At 44.2% G+C, this 25,639-nt stretch overlaps 1 protein-coding gene across 2 annotated transcripts in view; it reads left to right on the plus strand.

Moving 5' to 3' along the window:
• Nucleotides 1–2,713: 2,713 nt before the first annotated feature.
• The window catches only part of MGAT4D (MGAT4 family member D), a 165,521-nt gene continuing 142,595 nt past the window's right edge, over nucleotides 2,714–25,639 (plus strand). For both annotated transcript variants that reach the window (XM_056562925.1, XM_056562926.1), the window contains exon 1: nucleotides 2,714–3,283. In XM_056562925.1, the coding sequence (XP_056418900.1) occupies nucleotides 3,193–3,283 (91 nt within the window). In that variant the 5' untranslated portion in view covers nucleotides 2,714–3,192. The remainder of the gene's footprint in view (nucleotides 3,284–25,639) is intronic.

Below are 25,639 nucleotides of genomic sequence, written 5' to 3' on the forward strand. Positions count from 1 at the left end.
ACAAGGTAAGTACTATACATTACTATAAAATATATATAATCAATAAATATATACATATATTATCATTAGAGATAGACTTGAGGAGAGGCGACTAGGGGCTGTCCCACCTGAGGAACCCTACCTGAACGTAGTTACTCTGACTTTGGGGACCTCTACACTAGGTACTGTATGCAATACGGTGCCGGGACACAAAACTCCCATCCTCCCATCCCCCGTATTACTCTGGTTGCCCGTCTTTGAATCCTCTCCAGCACCACTATATCTTTCTTGTACACTGGTGCCCAATACTGTACACAGTATTCTATGTGTGGTCTGACTAGTGATTTGTACAGTGGTAGAAATATTTCCTTGTTGTGGGCATCTATGCCCCTATTGATGCACCCCATGATGTTATTTGCCTTGGCAGCAGCTGCCCGACACTGGTCACTACAGCTAAATTTAATGTTAAATAAGACTCCCAAGTCCTTTTCCACGTCAGTCGTCCCAAGTGTCCTCCCATTAAATACATAATGCCAGCCCGGATTTTTCTTCCCCATGTGCATTAGCTTACATTTATCAGTGTTGAACCTCATCTGCCACTTCCCAGCCCTAACCTCCAACCTACCAGATCCATTTGTAACAGTGCACTGTCCTCTATAGTGTTTACCGCTTTACAGAGTTTAGTATCATCTGCAAATATTGGTACTTTACTATTCAACCCCTCTACAAGGTAATTAATGAATACATTAAATAGAACAGGACCCAGGACTGACCCCTGTGGTGCCCCACTAGTAACAGTCACCCAATCAGATTAAGTACCATTAATAACCACCCTCTCTTTCCTATCACTGAGCCAGTTTATGACATACCATTTGAATATTTTCCACTAGAATAATTTCTAACCACAATGCATGGCACACTGACTGCCTATTAGTCTGCAGTATTGCACAACAGAATTTCTGCATGCGGAATTCCGCTGCAGAAATTCTGTTTTCTGCGGTCCGGAAAAATATAAGTCTTGTCTTATATTTTTTGGACTTCCACTGCTGAATCCCATTGAAGTCAATGGGATTGACTTTCTGCTGAATTTGTGCAGAATGCATGCAGATTCCGCCAGAATCTGCACAAACTGAACTATCACTGTTTAGTTGAATAAAATAATTTTTTCCACAGTTGCCCACAGACCCCCGCAGCTGGGGTACTACTACTCCCATCATGGAACAGACTAGTTTCCATGATAGGAGTAGTAGTTCCCTGGCTGCGGGAGTCTGAGGGCAGCTGGGGATACTACTGTTGCGCTGTTACTACTACTCTAATTGTGGAACAGAGTAATTAACCTAGGGAGGGGGCGGCATGCCAGCCACACCGCTCCCCAGTGATATATTTATTTCACATTCATAACTTGACATTCAAATACCCCGCCGGGAGCCCTGAATGGCTGGCACCAAGTGGCTATTCAGGGCTGCCCGCGGGGTTTTTACAATTCTACAGTGCGGATCCTAGTCTTCCATAGAGATGGCTGGCCGGAGATCTTGGCGCAATGCTTCCTTGGCAGGAGCCGCCTCTCCTACTACAGCTCCCATCGTAGAACATTGTCCATAATAGGAGCTGTAGTAGGAGAGACAGCTCCTTCCAAGGAAGCTAGCAGCATTGTGCCGAGATCCCCGGCCGGCCATCTCTTTGAAAAATTAGGTTTGCACAGTAGAATTTTAAAAACCCCGCCGGGAGCCATGAATTGCCACATAGTGCCGGCCATTCAGGGCTCCCGGTATTTGAATTTCAAGTTATATATGAAATAAATATATTACCCACTCCCCCGGTTAATAACTTATGATCGCAGCAGGTCTCAGAATTGAGACCCAATGACATCAAACCCTTGCACTACTACCCCCAAAATGGAACAGACTGTGTCATGATGAGAATAGTAGTACCAGCACAGCAGGAGTCTCCCCAGCTGCACTTAGACTCCCGCAACGGGGAACTACTACCCCTTTCATGATAAAGAGTCTTCCATGATGGCAGAAGTAGTACCGCTTCCCTGCAGGAGTACCGGGTGGCTGCAGAGTAAGGCTAGGTCCACACTGTGGAATTTCTGGGCAGAATTTCTGCCAGAGATCGAGCTGGCGGCACTAGGACCGCGTGGAGTACTTTGCCGTCCCCATAGATGACAATGCATTTCTGAGCAGATCTCCCAAAAGATGCATTGTGGTCTATGGGGGCAGCAATGCAGTCTGCTCGGTCCTAGAGCCACCGGCTTGATCTCCGGCAGAAATTCTGCAGTGTGAACCCAGCCTAGATGAGATGTAGAATCATGCTGAATCCGTGCGAACATTTCCGTACGGATTCTGCACCAATTCCGCATGTGTTCTAAATCTGCAGAATTCTGCACCAAACCAATGCGGATGCAGAATTCATGCAGCTAAGCGGAATTTCCACTGTGTGAATGGGGTTTCACACCGCAGAACTTCTGCACTGAATTCTGCATGAAAATTCTGCATACATTTATAGCCAATACACTTCAATGGGATTCTGCTGTCCCATTCACACTGCAGAATTTCTGCTGCAGGAATCCTATCGAAGTGTATTGGCTATAAATTCATGCAGGAATTCTGCCCTGTGAAACCCGCCTTATTGTGGTCAGTAGGGGACCCCTCATCCCCCTATCAGCTAGCCGGTGTATAAGATAAGACGTAATCTTTGGATAACAGATATTTTTTTACTCCATTCACTGACAACAAGCACAGGTCTTGATAGGGTGAGCCATTCTAACACAACTGTTTTATCAGAAAGTTGTGATGTCACAATGAGGACTATCCCCAGATTCTGTAAAGCTCAGTCTCTTCCACAATAAGGTCACCAGTTTCCACACGTCTCTAGTGACGTTTCCCTTTCAGTCACAGCTGTTGAAGCGCTGCCGCCTGCTTCTGTGTGAACAGAGCCCGAGCCGCAGGATCTCGTTACCTCTTATCAGAAAAACAGAAAGGAAATGAGGGAGGGGCGGGCAATGAGAGCGCGGAGTGGGGCGGCCGGGTGAGTCCGGAGCACAGGAGGCTGAGTGCTGGACGCCCGGAGGGGATCACCTGGGATATAGGGCGGACAGGGCTGTAACGAGGGAGGCACCTCTGAGGGCACACGGCGCGGAGGACACACGGCGCCGGCTGTATATACGGGCGGCCGGGCAGGTGTGACCGAGGAGCTCCGCGGGTATGTGAGATGAGGTGCAGGAATGGCAGTCTGGTGACACTGCTCTGTGTGGCTGCTGTCGTCTCCCTGTCCTGTTACACAGCCTGGTACAGAGACAAAGGTAAGAGCCCCCCTTCATGTCAGTGAATAGCACCTGCTCTGTCTACTGCAGTATATTGGGATATCCAGTGTGTGTTGCTCAACTCCAGTGCTTAGGACGGCGTTTCCCAACCAGTGTGCCTCCAGCTGTTGCAAAACTACAACTCCCAGCATGCCCGGACAGCCAACGGCTGTCCGGGCATGCTGGGAGTTGTAGTTTTGCAACAGCTGGAGGCACACTGGTTGGGAAACACTGGCTTAGGAGTAATGCCCCTATACTGTACTGGGCTCCAAACTGTGGCTCTGCAGCTATTGCAGAACTACAACTCCCCTCATGCTATGTGTCCCAGCATGATGGGAGTTGTGATTTTAGAATAGCTGGAGAGCCACAGGTTGGGAACCACCCCAAAGGGCGGAAGATTTTTGATACACAGATAATAGGGCACTGTTGGTTAGGACTGATGCCCTGTAGTGCCACGGAAGCCCAGAACCTAAAGCAGTGGTCTTCAAACTGTGGGCCTTCAGCAAACAGCTGTCTGGGAATTCTGGGAATTGTAGTTTTGCAATATCTGGAGGTCCACAGTTTGCAGACCACTGACCTAAAGTCATCCGGGCTAGGACTGATGCCCCGTAGACTTGTAAAGGCTCAGCTTCTGTGCCTGGGGTACTCTGCTGGAAAATGTTTTTCTTTTAAATCACCTGGTGCCAGAAAGTTAAACAGATAGGCAAATTACTCCTATTAAAAAATCCCAATCCTTCCAGTACTTATCAGCTGCTGTATAATACACAGGAAGTTATTTTGTTTTTGAATTTCCTTTCTGCCTGACCAAAAGTTCACTCTGCTGACACCTCTGTCCAGAGCAAAAAAGAGGTTTGCTATGGGGATTTCCTCCTACTCTGGACAGTTCCTGACATGGACAGAGGTGTCAGCAGAGAGCACTGTGGTCAGGCAGAAAGGAAATTATACAGCATTATATACATGTATTATACAGCAGCTGATAAGTACTGGAAGGGTTAAGATTTTTTAATCTGGCACCAGATGATTTAAAAGAAAATGTTTTCCAGTGGAGTACCCCTTTTTAAAGGAGAACTCAGAATACAAAAATTGTCCCCCCATACTGCCGGCAGTAAAAAATAAATAGGTACATACCTTCCTCCGCTCCCCCGGGGCCTCCGGTAACTGGCTCTGGTCTCCGTCGTGATCCTCTTCCTGGTTGCCGGTAGTCGGAGAGTCATACTGCGCTCAGCCAATCACCAGCCGCAGTGAAGTCCCGACTCGGCCGGCGATAGGCTGAGCGGCAGTGTGAGAACGCTTAAAGACACAAAATTCTTCACTACACCTGCACCTGCTGCCGGGGCCGAAAACGTCACACTGCCGCTCAGCCTATCGCCGGCCGAGTCGGGACTTCGCTGCGGCCGCTGATTGGCTGAGTGCAGTAAGACTCTCCGACCACCGGCAACCAAGAAGAGGATCGTGGCGAAGACTGGAGCGGGTTACCAGAGGCACCGGGGGAGCGAAGGAAGGTATGTATCTATTTTTTTTTTTTTTTTTTTACTGCCGGCAGTATGGAGGACAATTTTTGTATTCTGGAGTTCTCCTCTAAGTGAGTAAAAATATTAATAAAAACTTGATTGTAGCTGCTGGTGCCATTCTATGGCCTGGGTGGAAATAATTACCCAAACCCCCCCCCCCTTAGGCTATGTTCTTATGCAGGATTTCCAAGTGGAATTCCGCAGGAATATTCTGCAGTGGCAGAGTCCCATTGATTTCAGGGTGGACATTCCGCACAATTTTGGCCGTATGAACATGGTCTTATGCTGAATTTACATGGGTCAAAACGGCTGCAAATTGTATCTGCAGATCTGCAGCCACTATGTGATGGATTTGTGATTAATTTCACCGCGTACTGTGTATAAGGGTACATTCACATGGACGGATCCGCAGCATATTTTACGCTGCGGACCCGCAGACGATGGACTCACGGTGGGCCTCCATCTGTGCGATTTGCGCATGCGCAGTATACTTGCGCACATTGGGGCTGCTCTTGGCCTAGCTCAGGGAGCAGGGAGAGTGGCTGTGATGTGTGGAAGTTCTGTGCATTAGCGCAGTGCTTCACAGTGTTGTGCGGCCAATCGCAGTGTCTGCTTTTAGCGGAGGATTGCCTCTATGAGCAGGCACACTGTACGGCCTATCAGCGGATCCACAGCGTAAAATACACTGTGGATCCGTCCATGTGAACGTTCCCTAAGAGTGAAATCCTTGGTGAATCTGCAACAAAATCAACATTTAACACTGTGATAGATTTGTATATGAAATTCTGACGCTTGTGGAATCATCTTAATGGGGTGTATTCAGTCAGAGGGACTCGGGCAGCATGTAAATACAGCCCTGGCTGCCAAGAGAAGATGTATGGTACACAGATCTTGTGACACTACTGGTGAGGACTGATGCTCCGGAGCAACTGAGAAGACTTCATACCTATGGTTGATCCTGGAGAAGATGTATGTTGTGCAGATCTTATGGCACTACATGTCTAAGTTAGTGTTTCCCATCCAGTGTGCCTCCAGCTGTTGCAAAACTACAACTCCCAGCATGCCCGGAAAGCCAGTGGCTGGAGGCACACTGGTTAGGAACAGGGCCGGCCTTAGGTGTTCAGGCGCCCTGTGCAAGCTAACCTTGTGGCGCCCCCCCCCCGCGCAGAATTCTGACACTGAATTCCTTTCCGCTTGAAGAAAGAGCATGTTCATTCTTCAAGCGGAATCCGCGAGCAGAATCCAATAGAAATCAATTGTAAAAAAAAAAAAAAAAATTCTGCCCAACAAAGTTTTCGACCGGAATTTAGAAAAGTAGATTAAATAGCCTCCTCCTTCATTCCTCTTCATTTCCGCATGGAAATGCCACTCGAATTCCCCTATCACTGATGTCCATTTACATTGTATCATGAGTGAAGGGATATCAGGACCAGCACCTGAGATAATGGATGAAGTACAGTGGGGAAAACAATTAGTGAATATGTCACCATCTTTTTCGCTAAATAAGTTTAGTGACATGAAGTTTTCACCAGATGTTGGTAACAACCCAAGTAATCCATACATACGAAGAAACCAAAACAAATAAGCTCAGAAATTAGGTTATGTGTAAAATTGTGAAATCTTCAACTCTCCGTAGGGATTATACACCGGTGCAACAGGATTCCAGTCAATGGTATTTGTTTATTTTTTTTTTTACATTTACATCATTTACCGTATGGGATACATAATGTTATATTTTAATAATTTGTACAATTACGCATGCAGCGATACTAAATATGTTTATTATGTTTACATGTTTTTTTCTTGTTTTGTTTTACACTTTTAGACTTTTAGGAGGAATCATTAGATTTCTCATTAGATTCCTCATACAGAACAATAAAGTTCTATTGAACTCCATTGATCTGTGCGCTCTGTGATCCATTGATAGAGCCTGGCTGGACTAGGCTCTATCAATGACAGAGCCACAGGACAGCAGGGAACAAAGGTAAGCCTTCCGGCTACCTCCATAGCAGATCACCCCCCCCCTGCAATCGAGATGCGGGGGCTATCCACCCCACTTGCCCACCAGGAAGCATTCACATGTCCCTTTAGACTCCGCTGTCAGCTTTGACAGTGGTGATCTAAAGGGTTAATAGCCAGCCACAGCGATCGCCACATGCTGGTTATTAGCGGTGGCCCCCGGCTACTGAGAACACCAGGGGGCTGCAGAGTATGGAACAGGCAGGAGTCGGGTGCCCGCTCCATACAGACTGCTGAGCGCCACACTTGTTAGGTCCGGCCCTGCTTGCCCGAAGCCGGGCTAAGGGCCGGAAAAATTCACCTGCCCGGAACTGCATGTCCCTGGCATCGGGCGATAGGAATTCCACATCCCTGCTAGTGTCTTCATCAGGTTCAAATGTACAAAGACCAAATAATAACAAATATATAGGATACTCGCATGGCGTAGCTCTCCTCCCGTCCAACCCAGACCGGAACTGTCCACGGGGAACCGATCATTCATAATGGCGGACGGAGGTCTTCTGCTCTGGTCTGAGATCGAGCAGACCAGAGCAGATTATTGATAACACTGATCACTATTAGCAAACAAATTATTTCTATTAGAGTGTAAAAACTAAATAAATAAATAAATAAGAAAAAAGTCCAAAATTGCTGCTTTTTTGTCACATAATAAGATCACGGCCCAAAAAATGAGCCTTCAAACCGCCGCTTATATGAAAATAGGAAAAAGTTATAGGTTGGCAAAATAGAGGGATTTTAAACGCACTCATTTGGTTAAATTGTTTGAGATTTTTTAAAGTGGTACAATAAGTCATGGATGTAGTATTTAGTCATGGGTATCATTTTAATCGTATTGATCAACAGAATAAATAAAACAGGTAATTTGTACTGTAAATTGTACAGCGTGAAAATGATACCTTGCAAAATTTGCTAAATTGCAGTTTTCTTTTCAATTTCCCCACACAAATAGTATCTTAGAAATGTTGCTGTCATTACAAAGGACAACTGGTCACGCAAAAACAAGCCCTCATACTCGTCTTTGGATAGAAATATAAAAGAGTTATAATTTTTGGAAAGTGAGGAAATAAAAAGAAAATGCAAATATAAAATTGGCTGCGTCCTTAAAGGGGTACTCCACCCCTAGACATCTTATCCCCTAACCAAAGGATAGGGGATAAGATGTCAGATCGCCGCAGTCCCGCTGCTGGGGAGCAGCTCTGTGCGTAATGACGGGCGATACAGGGGACGGAGCAGCGTGACGTCATGCTCCGCCCCTCGTGACATTATGGCCCGTCCCCAAATGAAAGTCTATGGCAGGGGGCGTGACGACCGCCATGCCCCCTCCCATAGACTTGTATTGAAAGGGGCGGGCCGTGACGTCACGAGGGGCGGAGCCGTGACGTAACGATGCTCCGGCCCCTGTATTGCCTGTCATTACGCACAGAGCGAACTCGCTCTGTGCTGTAATGAGAGCGCGGTGCCGCAGCGGGGAACCCGAAGACACATTGGCCCTTATTTACTATTGCAAACCCGACATGTTTTGTCGGGTTGAGCACCAGAATTTCTGTCTGCGCCAGAATTTGCGCCAGAATTTGTGCCAGAATTGAAAAAACCCTGACTAACTCTCCATTTTGCTAAGAGAACACGAAAAAGGGGCGCATCCATTGGGAAAGGGGGCGTGGTCACCAAAAGTGGCGTGTTCCGGACATTTTCACAAAAAACCAACATTTACTAAGGTTTCCACAGAAAATGTGGTGGATTTCAGCTGAGGAAAACCCGACAGATCAGAGCATGTGTGTTAAAAAAAAATATATAAAATGTAGGGAAACCTTAGTAAATACAGTGGAAAATAAATTGTAGGGAATTAAAACCCACAGAGAAACCTACACAACACTCTTAGTAAATAAGGGCCATTGTTTTTATTCTGTAGGTCCATATGTTTACAAGGATACCCCATTTATGTAGGTTTTATTTTACTGCTTTAAAAAAATTATAGCTATGCACCAAAATTAGCATGTTTAAAATTGTTATCTTCTGACCCCTATATCTTTATTATTTCCACATAAGGGGGTATATGAGAGCTCACTTTTTGCGCCATGGTCTGTAGTCTTTATCAGTATCATTTTTGCTTTCATGGGACTTTTTGATCGCCTTTTTTTTATTTTTTTTAAATGGTATATGAAGTGACCAAAAATGCGCAATTTGGGGCCACTTACTGTGCAGTTTAATCTTTTGATAGTATGGACATTTATGCACGCTGCGATACCAAATATGTTTATTTTTAATTACATTATTTATTTAAAAAATGGGGAGGGGGTGTGTGTGATTCAAACGTTTATTAGGGGCTTATTCACATATATTAACTTCTTATTTTTACTTCGAGACCTTTACATTGGGACCGTCACGCTAACCCAGCATTTTAGACGCCACAACCAACCTTGATAACCGGCATTAACGGGGTTTTCCACCTTAAGGGGATTTTAGTACTTACCTGCAAGAACTGGGTATTTCCTGTTGGATTCTGTTCTCGAAACTACACATCCCACAGTTCCAAGCTTGAAAGTTTAAGATCACTTTTCTTCCTCCCACACATCAGCCACCCCACCCATTGAACCACAGTGTTTTCTACCCAGGGGGTCTACAGCTGTTGCAAAATTGAAGCAGGACAGGCTCCCTCTGATCACCTGACTAGTGATGTCAGGTCTCGACGCACTCCAACCTGGGAAATCCCGAGACCTGAGTAATCTTGTATGCTGTTAAAAATAAATATTGGGGCGATAATCACAGAAGAATTGTGATACGACCGTCACACGCAGGTACAGACACTATATTATGAAATACATTAACTTTACAGCCCCTGTAGCATAGTCAAATAAGAAAAAGATCCTGGAATACCCCTTTATTCCTGGGTCCTGGCTGCTGATAGCTGTCAGGACACACTGCCAGGACGCTTCAAACCTTGGTAACTGGACCAGGGCATACAGGTATGTCCTGCGTCCTTAATGGGTCAAACACTGTCATACACACTACTTTACATTGTAGTAGAGAGTCATTTCTTCAGTGTTGTCACATGAAAATATATAATAAAATATTTACAAAAATATGAAGGGAGGACTCGTAAGATAATATATAATCCCAACTGAGGTGGGATGAAGATATAAAGCCTTCAGTGCATTAACCTTTGATCACCATTTACAGTCTGTAAATAAATATGTCTAATTTATTATGCTGGTTAATTTATGCATTGCACTTCTTATCTTGTACTGATCCTAATCTGTACCATGCTCCGAGGCTGCATTCACAGTTTTGCAGGTTGTCATTAGTTACATTGGATAAGCTTGTTGCCTGACATACCTTTAACAGCGTAGCTTGGGGAGTTAGCTCTTCCGACATCAGATAACTATACAGTGCTTGGTGTACACACTACATTTCCAAGAATGCAAATGACCAGAAAAAGCAGTCAGTAGGCACAACGCCAGCAAGGAATGCTGGGAGCTTTTACTACCAAAGTCTTCAGAACTGTTATTTCAGTTATCTCCTGTCTTACAGACTTTGCTCCTTGTACCAATAAGTCTGTGTTTCCCAACCAGGGTGCCTCCAGCTGTTGCAAAACTACAACTCCCAGCATGCCCGGACAGCCTGTCTAGAGGAAGAGTGGTGTAAACATAGAATTTCTAGAATGTAGAAACATAGAATGCGTCAGCAGATGAGAACCATTTGGCCCATCTAGTCTGCCCAATAATCTGAATCCTATCAATAGTCCCTGGCCCTATCTTATATGAAGGATAGCCTTATGCCTATCCCATGCATGTTTTAAACTCCTTCACTGTATTTGCAGCGACCACTAATGCAGGAAGGCTATTCCATGCATCCACTACTCTCTCAGTAAAGTAATACTTCCTCATATTACTGCAGAAACCTTTGCCCCTCTAATTTAAAACAATGTCCTCTTGTGGTAGTTTTTCTTCTTTTTAAATATGCTCTCCTCCTTTACAGTGTTGATTCCCTTTATGTATTTAAAAGTCTCTATCATATCCCCTCTGTCTCTTCTTTCTTCCAAGCTATACATGTTAAGGTCCTTTTAACCTTTCCTGGTAAGTTTTATCCTACAATCCATGTACTAGTTTAGTAGCTCTTCTTAGATACTCTAGAGAGAGTTCAATATCCTTCTGGAGATACGGCCTCCAGTACTGCGCACAATACTCCAAATGAGGTCTCACCAGTGTTCTGTACAGCAGTATGAGCACTTCTCTCTTTCTACTGCTTATACCTCTCCCTATACATCCAAGCATTCTGCTAGCATTTCCTGCTGCTCTATTACATTGACTTCCTACCGTTTAAGTCTTCTGAAATAATTACTCCTAAATCCCTTTCCTCAGATACTGAGGTCAGGACTGTGTCAAATAATCTATATTCTGCCTGAGGGTTTTTACGCCCCAGGTGCATTATCTTGCACTTATCCACATTAAATTTCAGTTGCCAGAGTTCTGACCATTCTTCTAGTTTGCCTAAATCCTTTTCCATTTGGCGTATCCCTCCAGGAACATCCACCCTGTTGCATATCTTTGTGTCATCAGCAAAAAGACATACCTTACCATCCAGACCTTCCGTAATATCACTAATGAAGATATTAAACAATATTGGTCCCAGTACAGATCCCTGAGGTCCCCACTGGTGACAAGACCGTGCTCTGAATGTTCTCCATTGACTACACCCCTCTGTTGTCTGTTAGGCTGGGTTCACACCGCGTTTTTCCAATACGGTTACCGTATACGGTTTTCCGCTAAAAAACGTATGGCAAAAACTGTATGCAACCGTATGACTCCAAATTAAAAAGTATACGGTTTTTCCCCGTACGGTTCTATCCGTTTGCATCAGTTTTTTCCAACGGTTTTGCTATTTTGTTGGAATTAGTTTTCCAGCAATTTAATAAAGTTACTATTGTTCTATTGAAATTCCAATCTGCGCATGTGTCAACTCCAAAAACGTATTAGAAAAACTGTGTGTAACCGTATTCTGAAATTTTGTGTACGGTTCTCATAGACAACAATGTTAAAAGAACCGCATACGGTTTTCCAACTGGAGGCAAAAACGTGGTCGACAGCGTTTTTGCCTACGGTTGAAAAATCGGCAAAACCGTATCCGAGGCAAAACGGATGCAACTGTACACAACATTTGGAATACGGTTTACAATGCTTTCTCTATGCATACGGTTTCGGATACGGTCATATACGTTTTTTTGCGGAAAACCGTATACGGTTACCGTATTTGAAAAACGTGGTGTGAACCCAGCCTTACTCAGCCACTGCCTAATCCACTCAACATTATTGGAGTCCAAGCTCAATGACTGTAGTTTATTGATAAGTCTTCTATGTGGGACAGTGTCAAAAGCCTTACTAAAATCTAGATATGCGATGTCTACTGCCCCTCCGCCATCTATTATTTTAGTCACCCAGTCAAAAAAATCTATAAGATTTGTTTAACATGAGCTCCCTGAAGTAAACCCATGTTGTTTTTCATCTTGCAATCCATGGGATTTTAGATGTGTAGTGTAGTGGTGAAGTTTCCCATAACAACCAATTAGATCACTTCTTTCACTTTTTAACCTCTTGAGGACCAAGGGCGTACCTGTACACACTGGTCCCGTTACCAGGGTTTGAAGCGTGCTCACGAGCTTCAAACCTGGAGCAGCCAGGACCCAGGGTTAATGCCCGGCACCGCATTGATCGCGGCGTCTAAACTGAAAGTAAAAGTATCTTGGCAGCTCAGCGGATCGGGACACCGCGATGGCCCTTACCTGCCTTCTTGCTGTCTGATCGGTCTTCTGCTGCTCCCACAGGATAGGTGATAAGTGTTTGATCACGGGGGGTCCGACAGCTGGGACCCCCTGCTATCTCTTGAACTGGGCCCCGGCATTAGCACTCAGTGAGAGCGCTAATGTGCGTAGCATCGACCTAGAGAGGTAGATGGTATGCCCCCTCCCCATATAGTTCTATGGGAGAGGCGGGGAGGCACGAACGCTGCCTCCCTGCCTCTCCCATAGAACTACATGGAGGAGGCGCTTCGGCCGCAACGTCATGTAGCAGTCGGCACGCCTCCTGCACGGCAGAGCCGTGGCCCCGTGCAGGAGATCGTGGGGGGGTCCCAGTGGTCGGACCCCCGCGATCAAACACTTATTCTTTATCCTGTGGATAAAGGAGAAGTTGTTTTTGGCCACAGATGGCCTTGGGGGAGATTTATCAAAACCTGTCCAGAGGAAAAGTTGTCCAGTTGCCCATAGCAACCAATCAGATTGCTTCTTTCATTTTTCAAAAGGCCTCTAAAAAAATGAAAGAAGCGATCTGATTGGTTGCTATGGGCAACTTTCCATCTGAACAGGTTTTAATAAATCTCCCCCTAAGGTCTCATTTACATCACGTTTTGCTATATAACCAAGATATACATGAGCAAACTGATGTATATCATATCGTAGCACCGACACATGACATTACTGGGGCCATTTTTCTGCTCACTAAAATTATAGTACCATGCATGCGCAAAAACAGATAGATATACTAGTGAATGCGTCCTCTTTTAGGGCTCATTCACACAGGTGGATTTGATTGGGAATTCAGTACGTGCAGGATACTGTATATGCGAATAAACCCTGTGGGGGAATTCTCATGCAACAGATTTTCTGCATCTGTTTAGTCTATCTGCAGAAATCCATACAACCCAATGAGATGAACAGAACAGACTTCCACTTGCAGAAAATGTCCCATGTATGCAGTTACCCTCAATGTTCTCCCTAAGGCTATGTTCAAACGGCGTAATTTCTGTGTGGAATTCTTCCTAAACATTACGCCGGAAATTCTGCTGAAACTTACGTTGATTTCAATGTGATTCCGCAGTCCTATTCATACATTCTGCTACGGAAATTCTGCATTTCACAAAAATATATTCTACCTGGGTAATATGCATCAGACTGCTCTAGTATACTTTCCAGGTGTCATGGGTGCTGGAAGAGTCTCAGTACCTGGTTTTCTGACACTTTACCCTTTAATTTCTGCTGTACTATGATTACTCCAGCAGATGCCTGCCTGGCTTCTGAGTAGCCTACTCTTTTGCGACGGCCCCCCATTATAATGCTTTAAACAATAATAGGATGTTATTAAAAATAGCAGCACAGTATAAAACATTTTAACATGCCATGTTCGCTGCTTTGTTTTCCATCTGGAAGTGAGTTGCACTGAAGAGAATGTGCGTGGAAACTCATAGCAGTTCCTGTATTTATTATTTGGAGAGTACTTCTGGAATTCCACTAGATTTACAGAAGCTACAGAAAGTAATTTACCAGTTCAGCTTCGGTGAACTTTGTACCATCAGTACGGTGTACTGTGACGATCCGTCAGATCGTGGATATATTTTGGATACATTTTTTTTAAGACAGAGTACAGATACTACTCGCCGATACCAATTACTGATACTTTTTTCTGTGTCTTGTGACAGTTTTTTTTTATTTTTTTATTATTATTATTATTATTATTATTATTATAGGAAGGGCTTTTTTAAAACATTTTTTAAAGATTTTATTTTAAAAGGGGGGGGGGGGATTCAAACTTATCAGGGAAGAGGTTAATTTAAATTTATTTTATTTATTATTTACACATTTATTTTTTTTTTTTTTTTTTTTTGCATTGCACTATTACATGCAATCTGAAGATTGCATTCACTGATCAATGATATGCCATAGACGTCAAAAGTATGTCTTTTTGGCCTGTGTTTGTCTTGTATAGGTCAGTATACACCAAACAGACAGGGTGGATTAGCTAAGTAGAAGCTAGATTTAGTGATTTATTTCCAAAAACATCTGAATAGCTGTATAAATACATTCGACAAAGAACCATGTATAGTCATTGGTATTTACACATTTTGGTCTGTTTTCTCCCACATCTTCTAGGGGAAGCTGAAAAGGATCTCAGACAGAGGGTAACGCCAGTAAATGACTCATGCCTAAATAATATATGATGCTTCTTTTGTCTTTCACATTGGATTTCCCAGCTGATTTGTGCATTTTCTCACCTTGCTAATCCTTACTCTGGGGACACACTGCATTACACAGTATTAAAGGAGTACACTTGTTTTTGTACACAGCTCAAAAAAATAAAGGAAACACTAAGATAACACATCGTAGATCTGAATGACTGAACTAATCGTATGAAATACTTTCTTCTTTACATAGTTGAATGTGCTGACAACAAAATCGCACAAAAATTATCAATGGAAATCAAATTTATCAACCCATGGAGGTCTGGATATGGAGTCACACTCTACATCAACGTTGGATCAGCCTGTAGTGTGGTTCTCCACTTTGATTTTATGTCCTTAAAGGGATTATCCAGGGAAAAACTTATTTTTTATTTTTTTTATATATATCGACTGGCTCCAGAAAATTAAAGATTTGTGAATTACTTCTATTAAAAAAATCTTAATCTTTTCAATAATAATCAGCTGCTGAAGTTGAGTTGTTGTTTTCTGTCTGGCAACAGTGCTCTCTGCTGACATCTCTGCTTGTCTCGAGAACTGCACTGAGTAAAAGAGGTTTGCTATGGGGATTTGCTTCTAAACTGGGCGGTTCCCGAGACACGTGTCATCAGAGAGAACTTAGACAGAAAAGAACAGCTCAACTTCATCAGCTCATAAGTACTGAAAGGATTAAGATTTTTTAATAGTAATTTACAAATCTGTTTAACTTTCTGGAGCCAGTTGATATATAAAAAAAAAGTTTTTTTCCTGGATAACCCCTGTAAAACAAGTCAAAATGAGGCTCAGTAGTGTGTGTGGCCTCCACGTGCCCGTATGACCTCCCTACAATGCCTGGGCATGCTCCTGATGAGTTGGCTCCTGGAGGGTCTGTGGTGCAATGTGGCGTTGGTGGATGGAGCGAGACATGATGTCCCAGATGTGCTCAATCGGAGTCAGGTCTGGGGAACGGGCGGGCCAGTCCATAGCATCAATGCCTTCCTCTTGGAGGAACTGCTGACACACTCCAGCCACATGAGGTCTAGCATTGCTTTGCATTAGGCAAATGCCAAACGTCCTACATGGTATTGGGCTGTAAGCATAACACCCACCTGTGAACTTCGGGACCTCATGGAGTCTTTCTGACCGTTTGAGTGGACACATGCACATTTGTGGCCTGCTGGAGGTCATTTTGCAGGGCTCTGGCAGTGCTCCTCCTTGCACAAAGGCGGAGGTAGCGGTCCTGCTGCTGGGTTGTTGCCCCCCGAAGGCTTCCTCCACATCTCTTGATGTATTGTCCTTTCTCCTGGTAGCACCTCCTTGCTCTGGACACAGCAATCCTTCTTGACACATCTCGCATTGATGTGCCATCCTGGATGGGCTGCATTACCTGAGCCACTTGTGTGGGTTGTAGACTACGTCTCATGCTACCACTAGAGTGAAACCACCGCCAGCATTCAAAACTGACCAAAACATCAGCCAGGAAGAATAGGAACTGAGAAGTGGTCTCTGGTCACCACCTGCAGAACCAGTCCTTTTTATTGGGGGTGTCTTGCTAATTGCCTATAATTTCCACCTGTTGTCTGCTCCATTTGCACAACAGCATGTGAAGTTGATTGTCAATCAGTGTTGCTTCCTGAGTGGACAGTGTGATTTCACAGAAGTGTGATTGACTTGGAGTTACATTGTATTGTTTAAGTGTTTCCTTTATTTATTTTTTTGAGCAGTCTGTCTGTGAAAACACGTTCAGGAAATAATTAGCATCTTGCATTATCTGTCGGTATAGTACTAAAATGGGTTTTATGTGAAAGGAACCACATAATGAAAAAAGTAGACAGCTGAGCCCAGCTCTTACGTATATAGAAAATTACAAAAACATATTACAAAAACATATGACAAAAAGTTGTGCGATTTAGTATATAACTTCAGTAAGTAGTTTATTACAGGGGATCTACCTTCTTTGATAGGAGAGAAGTATACGATTACAAGGGGTCCAATCGCTGGAGTCCAATCACTGAAATGCGATTTTGAAAATGGGAACCAAAGTCTCCTGTAAGAATGGAGCAGCAGGTCATGCATGTGCACTGCTCTAGTCGATCTCTATTAGAGCTGCTGAAGATAGCAGAAGATTCTGCGGCTCTCATAGAAAATGAATACTTCTGAGGCCTGCCTGCTATCTCCAGAACAGGGCTAAGTTTCTCCCCGCTGCGTGTGGGCAGCAGGAGCTCCATGCTTTGTCTATGGGAGCACTGAAGATACCAGAGTAAAGCCTGTTTATTTTAAATGGGCACTGTCACATCCAATAACGCTTTATATGTTGTTACTAATGAATATTAAAGATCCTTTGTAATATATGTTAGTTTAAAATTTTAGACCATGGCTCCTGAAAATACCACCACTAGGGGTCCCCATACCTACTGGGACACTAACCAGTCCTGCAGCATGCCAAGCTTGTCCATAAGTAATAGACAAGAGAGGACTCATGGACAAGGCTGCATGAGCAGACACACCAATCACCCACCACCACATGCACCCTTCCCCTGAGAGGATTTCCAACGCTGTGAGTTAAAGAGGTATTCCGGGCAAACATCTTATCCCATATCGAAAGGATAGGGGATAAGATGTCTGATCGCCGGGGGCCTGCCACTGGTATCCCCCGCCATCTCCCTGCAGCAGCCCGCATTCTATGCGTAGCTGCTTCTGAAGTTTTGGAAACCGCCGGGCTTCCGAGATGGGGACGTGACGTCACGCCCCCTCCATAAATTTCTATGGGAGGGGGCGTAATGGCCACAACGCCCCCTCTCATAGACATGAATGGAGGGGGCGTGGCGTGACATCACATCCCCGTCTTGGAAACCTGGAGGTTTCCGAAACTTCAGACTCGGCTACACCTAGAATGCGGGCTGCTGCTGGAAGATCGCGGGGAATCCCAGCGGCGGGCCCCTCCGCGATCAGACATCTTATCCCCTATCCTTTCGATAGGGGATAAGATGTTTTTGCCTGGAATACCCCTTTAATGAAGAGGTATTTTTATAATAAATATAGGTGATAGAGGCAGTAAAATTACATGTACATGGTCGGGAATGTATGTATATGTGTGTGTGTGTGTGTGTGTGTATATATATATATATATATATATATATATATATATATATATATATATATAATTTTTTTCTTTTTGGGATCTCACTGGCACTGTCAGATACAAAAAAAAGTTATGTTGTACATCTTTGCAAAACTTTCTAATATACTTTTGAATATGACCTTTCTAATATTCATTTTCTCTTTATAGAAATCATGGCTTTGTCCAAGCTGAAGCACAGGCATGGACAAAGTCCAGTAAGTGAGGGTGGGCTAACACTCCTCTGTGCTCTCTCCTGTCTGATAGCACTCTTCTGTGCTCTCTCCTGTCTGATAGCACTCTTCTGTGCTCTCTCCTGTCTGATAGCACTCTTCTGGGCTCTCTCCTGTCTGATAGCACCCCTCTGGGCTCTCTCCGGTCAGCACCCCTCTGGGCTCTCTCCGGTCAGCACCCCTCTGGGCTCTCTCCGGTCAGCACCCCTCTGGGCTCTCTCCGGTCAGCACCCCTCTGGGCTCTCTCCGGTCAGCACCCCTCTGGGCTCTCTCCGGTCAGCACCCCTCTGGGCTCTCTCCGGTCAGCACCCCTCTGGGCTCTCTCCGGTCAGCACCCCTCTGGGCTCTCTCCGGTCAGCACCCCTCTGGGCTCTCTCCGGTCAGCACCCCTCTGGGCTCTCTCCGGTCAGCACCCCTCTGGGCTCTCTCCGGTCAGCACCCCTCTGGGCTCTCTCCGGTCAGCACCCCTCTGGGCTCTCTCCGGTCAGCACCCCTCTGGGCTCTCTCCGGTCAGCACCCCTCTGGGCTCTCTCCGGTCAGATAGCACCCCTCTGGGCTCTCTCCGGTCTGATAGCACCCCTCTGGGCTCTCTCCGGTCTGATAGCACCCCTCTGGGCTCTCTCCGGTCTGATAGCACCCCTCTGGGCTCTCTCCGGTCTGATAGCACCCCTCTGGGCTCTCTCCGGTCTGATAGCACCCCTCTGGGCTCTCTCCGGTCTGATAGCACCCCTCTGGGCTCTCTCCGGTCTGATAGCACCCCTCTGGGCTCTCTCCTGTCCGATAGCACCCCTCTGGGCTCTCTCCTGTCCTATCAGTGCTAGCCCACCCTCACTTACTGGACTTTGTAATTGCCTGTGCTTCAGCTTGGCCAAAACCATGATTTTATAAGCCATGATTTCTATAAAAAGGAAATAACATTTTCTTATGAAGTAAAATAGAAAGCTTAAAGTTTTGCCAAGATGTACAACAAAAAGTTATCATAGCTAAACAAAAAGGCCTAAAACAATTAGCAAGAAGCTCTGTACTGTCATTATCTGCACACATGGCTGTGGTTTGTCACAAGGGTTTGCCTATAGTTCAGGAAAGGAGTAATGCTTGTATAGCTTATGGCAGTATAGCTTAAAACCATAGTTAACGTGTGGTGTAATCACCATATTACACAGTGGCTCATTTACTAAGTGTCAGGTTTATCTCTGAGTCTTTCTTGATTTACTCCGTGTATTTTTCTCCCTGATCTACTAATGTGTCGCATGGGAAAAAAAATTGTGTTGCACGGGTTGGAAATTGTGTCGCACGGTAAATTGTATATATGCCCCCAGCACAGCGCAATCATAAGCTCCCGGCGCATCTATATACATAAGCCTCAAGCGCTATCAATGACAAGTATTCTTTTAGCAGAATTTTGGGAAGCCACCACAGCTGCCCCGTTGCCTCTCCCATCCCCGGTTTTATTTACCTGTTTCCAGGGTCCGCGCTACTTCTAGCTCCGGCGGCATCCTGCGCTGTCACTATGCACACTGACTGACTGGGTGTAGGCATTCATCATAGTTGATAACCTCATATCTTTTGATCTTAACCATTCAGTGCTGATGTATTATATGTTCCTCACTGAAATCTGATTGTTACTTACTAATATGACTAATTTGCTATAAAATACGGTATTTTACTTTCGTAATTTTTTCTTTGCTGAAAGCCTAAATATTTTTGTTGTGTAGAAATGGCTGCATAAATGAAGGAGCATTGAATGTATAGTATGTCCAACCATTGCGTCATCGTTCGGTGCAGGTTCCTTAGAGCACTTGTAATATGGGCTTGTGTCTCAGTGGAAAATCAACATGAAGCAAGTCAGAAGCTATCAAGTTGCCAAGGAAGTGTCTGTTATGCCTAGACGGCATTTCTGTACACAGCTTGAAATGAACCTGCGGAGAAGGTTTAAAGCTGGGGAAAGTCTATTTACTGACTATAATATATAAATGAAAATAATAAAATGGTAGAAGGAAACAAACTCTGCTGAAATCCTGTATTACGGGCTGATGCCATGATCCAATCTGATCAAAGTTCTTGTTTCAAATCCACAATAATGGATTGCCATTGAGAGATTATAAAAAGCATGACTGCTTTCTTCCAGAACAACACTGCTCTTGTGCTTGGACTTTGTCTACTATTGCAGATCAGACCTGTTAACTTGGGGCTGAACAGCAATACCAGAGCAAACCTATGGCCAAGAGTGGATAAAGGCAGGCATGCCTTTCTAATCTCGTGCAACCACTTTTCATTGTAAAAAAACCATTGATAAATACAAATGTTTTTTCTCCCCTGGGTAAATGGCGCTGACCCCATCAGAGTACACAGGGGTTGTTTTGGCCTGCTATCATGGAGACACCTAGATCAATATTTGAGTTGTAGTCACAAAGTGGTAGGAGGGTTTTAATCAAAACGGTTTGCAATTTTTATCCACAGCTGTGATTTAACACTGACAGACCCATACAGATCTTTGGGGAGTGTCCATGCATAGACTGATGATGTCTTGGTCACACAGCTTAGTACCTAGGTTTCAAGACCCTCCTCTCAGCTTTGACTAGTAACTCTAGCAGTTTCCTAATTGGACACTCATAGCTGAGCTGTAAAGTAAAAAATGTTCTCAATACAGAGTGGTCCAGGCACCTAAGAAAAGGGTCCAACCCCTTTTGAGGTGATGGCTGGAACCTTCAATAACATATGTATGGATTCCCTCACCTGACCTCTGTATGGGCCTGTCAGCAGATTTGACCGCTCAAAACTGCTGACCGATCCCCTTTAACCCCTTAAGGACCACAGGTTTTTCCGTTTTTGCACTTTCGTTTTTTCCTCACCTTTTAAAAATCATAACCCTTCCACCCTTGCACCTAAAAATCCATATGATGGCTTATTTTTTGCGCCACCAATTCTACTTTGCAGTGACATCAGTTATTTTACCCAAAAATCTATGGCAAAACGGAAAAATAATGTGCGACGAAATTGAAGAAAAAACACCATTTTGTAAATTTTTGGGGGCTTCCGTTTCTACGCAGTACATTTTTCGGTAAAAATGACACCTTATCTTTATTCTGTAGGTCTATACGATTAAAATGATACCAGGGATGTGGAAATTCTATCGCCCGACGCCCGGGACAAGTAGTTTTGGGCGGGGGCAGGTGAATTGTTTATAGGTTTAGCCCTGTATCGGGCTAGCAGGGACAAACCGACTTCCCCCTTATTTTTCTTTACTGCCGGTGTGAGGCGCAGGAGCGGATGCAAGTCTGCACCTCACACTGGCGCTCAGTGTATGGCGGGGGCCGCGGCGACCGCAGAGCCAGAGGTCTCACGTTCGCATTACATAATTGAGCCACGCCCCCTTATGGAGGACGCAGCTACACATAACACAAGAAGACGGGGAGAGAAAGGATGTCCACAGCTCGGCACACAGCTCCTCCCCTCCCCCACACACAGCTCTATCCCTCCCCCTGCTCTTTCTTCACAGGACCTAATCCACCACGGGGAGGTTACATGTTTGCACGGGGAAAACAGAGCAGGGGGGAGGGGAGAGAGGAGAGAGGAGAGGACGTCCGGTGTGAGGGGAGATTTTCAAACCCATGTAACCTCACACCGGCCGGGACTACAGCGCTGATGTCAACTCATGGCAGGATCAGGTGAGGAGACAGAGAATGCAGGCTGCGGTGACAGGAAGGGTGGTTGTATGTAGGGTGTGAGTGTGAGTGTATGTGTGATGTGTGTATGTAATGTATGATGTGTGTATAATGTCTGTGTGTGATGTGTATGTAATGTATAATGTGTGATGTTTATGTAATGTATGATGTGTGTATGATGTCGATGTGTGTATGTGATGTATGATGTGGGGTGGGCAGCGGTGTATGTATGATGTGTGTATGATGTCTCTGTGTGATGTGTGTATGTATGTGATGTATGATGTGGGGTGGGCAGCAGTGTATGTATGATGTGTGTGTGTGTGTGTGTGTATATGTATAGTTTGAGTGTGTGATGTGTGTATGTAATATATGATGTGGGGGGGCAGTGGCGGGTGTATGTATAATGTGTATATATGTATGGTGTGAGTGTATATGTGTATGATGTATCTGTGACGTGTGTATGTAATGTATGATATGGGGGGGGGGGGGGGCACTGCCGCCAGTTGTGCCATCTAATTTTATTTATTTTTTAGTGGTTTCTGGCCACCCACATTAAATTGCATCCCCCAGAATCCCCCCCCCCTTCATACTCGCCCGCCGACCAAGAGCCCCACGGATGCATACAAACACGCCCGAACCAAAACTACAACTCCCAGCATGTTGCACCATAACCTAAACTGTAGAACTATAAAGTGTTAGATGCAGAGAGTTGTAGTTTTGGTTCGGGTCAGCTGCAGAGCTATAGGCTGCATCAGTGCATGCTGGGAATTGTAGTTACTAACTGCAATTCCCAGTATTCCCTGACACAGCCTATGGCTCTGCAGCTGACACGGACCAAAACTACAACTCCCAGCATGTTACACAATAACCTTAACTGTACTATACAGTGCAACACCCACACAACCATAGGCTGTATCAGGGCATGCTGGGAGTTGTAGAGTTGTAGTTATCTAGTAACTAAATGCAACTTCCAGCATTTTCTGGCACAAAATGCACCATATAAACTGGAGAAGCAGAACCCCCCCCCCCCCCACAGTAACACATAAGTCCCTATGAAGATTGAAAAATAGTGATTAAAATATTGTGTATACATGTGAATAAGCCCCTTTCCTAATAAAAGTTTCCAATTTTCTTTAAATATAAATAATGTACAAAAATAAACATAAGTGGTATCGCTGCATGTGGAAATGTCCAGGCTATTAAAATATAATGTTAATTAAACAGTACGGTGAACGGTGTAAATGTTTAAAAAATAGTCCAGAATTGTTCATTTTTGGTCACTTCATATTAGAAATTTTTTATGGTGATAAAGTTACATGTAGACTTTTCTGGGCTTGCCTCGGGTGTAAAAGGAGCTACAGCTCTCCCGCCGCTAATAGCCTGGCATGCTGCGATCACCGTGGCCGCTATTAAACCATTACATCACCGCTGTCTAAGTTGACAGCAGTGTCTAAAGGATCTTATATCCATCCCTGGTGGTCTAGTGGGGGGATCGTACTATTTTGGTTAAAATTATTTTATCTACCAGGACAAGTGGATTTTCTTGAGGGACAAGTAGATTGTGTTCCACTTTAGTCCCTTGGACAAGTAGTTTTTTTTTTAAATTTCCACACCCCTGGATACCCTACTTATATAGGTTTAATTTTGTTGTACTTCTGGAAAAAATCATAACTACATGCAGGAAAATGTATAAGTTTAAAATTGTCATCTTCTGACCCCTATAACTTTTTTTTATTTTATCGCCTATGGGGCGGTATGAGGGCTCATTTTTTGCGCCGTGATCTGAAGTTTTTAGCGGTACCATTTTTGTATTTATCGGATTTTTTGATCGGACTTTTTTGCACGTATGCCATTGACCGTGCGGTTTAATTCATGATATATTTTTATAGTTCGGACATTTACTCACTTTTTTTTTTTTTTTTGCAGTGTTATAGCTCCCATAGGGGGCTATAACATTGCACACACTGATCTTATACCCTGTTCACTGCAAAGCCATAGCTTTGCATTGATCAGTGTTATCGGCGGTCGATTGCTCAAGCCTGCATCTCAGGCTTGGAGCAATCAATCGCCGAAGGGACATGCCGGAGGAAGGTAAGAGGACCTCCGCTCGTGTCCCAGCTGATTGGGACCACCGCAGTAAAAATGCGGCGTCCCGATCAGCCCCAATGAGCAGGCGGGCAGCTTTTACTTTCGTTTTAGACGCGGCGTTCAACTTTGAACGCCGTGTCTAAAGGGTTAATAGCGCTCTGCACCGCGATCGCTGGAGCATGCTATTAGCCTCAGATACATGCCGGGACCGGCCCAATATGACACTGACACTGCGTGACCCCGCGTTATATCGCGGGAGCCGGCCAAGGATATATATATATATATATATATATATATATATATATATATATATATATATGTCCTTGGTCATTAAGGGGTTAATGTTAAGACCCATCAAAAGAATAAATAAAATGATTGTGAAAGGAAACCTGTCAAAAGTTTCATTCTACCTGAACCCAAGGCAGCAGTTATTGTCCAGATTATTTTTTATATAATTCCTGGCTTGTTTATAAAATGTTTTTTTTCTTTCTCACGCTATAGACACAGTGGGGGAAGATTTATCAAAACTTGTCCAGAGGAAAAGTTGCTGAGTTGTCAATAGCAACCAATCAGATCGCTTCTTTCATTTTTGAAAGGCCTCTGAAAATTAAAAGAAGCGATCTGATTGGTTGCTATGGGCAACTCGGCAACTTTTCTCTGGACAGTTTTTGATAAATCTCCCCAGTGTTTTCTTGTGGCAGATGCGCAGCGGTGATGAGCAGACACACAGAGATGCCTGGCTGCATCAGGGAACTGCATGTGACCCTTCCCTAAATGGGTATTCGAGTCAATAACACTTTCCTATCTACAGTGGGGATCAAAAGTTTGGGCACCCCAGGTAAAAATGTGTATTAATGTGCATAAAGAAGCCAAGGAAAGATGGAAAATTCTCCAAAAGGCATCAAATTACAGATTAGACATTCTTATAATATGTCAACAAACTTTGCAAATGAACATATAGACAAGCCTAATGCATTTTGGAAACAAGTTCTGTGGACCGATGAGGTTATATTTGAACTTTTTAGCCAGAATGAGCAAAGGTACATTAGGAGAAGAAGGGGAACAGAATTTAATGTAAAGAACCTCTGTCCAACTGTTAAGCATGGGGGTGGATCAATCATGCTTTGGGGTTGGATTGAAGCCAGTGGCACAGGGAACATCTCACGAGTAGAAGGAAAAATGGATTCAATAAAATTTTGGCAAATTTTGGATGCTAGCTTGATGCCATCTGTGAAAAAGCTGAAGTTAGAGAGGATGGCTTCTACAAATGGATAATGATCATAAACACACCTCGAAATCCACGGGGGATTACATCAAGAGGCATAAACTGAAGGTTTTGCCATGGCCTTCACAATCTCCTGACCTCAACATAATTGAAAATCTATGGATAGACCTTAAAAGAGCAGTGCGTGACAGACAGCCCAGAAATCTCCAAAGAACTGGAAGACTTTTGTAAGGAAGAATGGGCAAAGATACCTCAAACAAGAATTGAAAGACTCTTGGCTGGCTACAAAAAGCGTTTTCAAGCTGTGATATTTGGGGGGTAGTACAAGATATTAACGCTGCAGGGTGCCCAAACTTTTGCAGACGCCATTTTTTTTTCCTGTTATTTTGAAAGTGTAAATGATGGAAATAAAATCTAACTTTTGTTGACATATTATAAGAATGTCTAATCTGTAATTTGATGCCTTTTGGAGATTTTTCCATCTTTCCTTGGCTTCTTTATGCACATTAATACA

This window comes from Hyla sarda, chromosome 1 (assembly GCF_029499605.1).
Source record: "Hyla sarda isolate aHylSar1 chromosome 1, aHylSar1.hap1, whole genome shotgun sequence".
Taxonomy (NCBI): Eukaryota; Metazoa; Chordata; class Amphibia; order Anura; family Hylidae; genus Hyla; species Hyla sarda.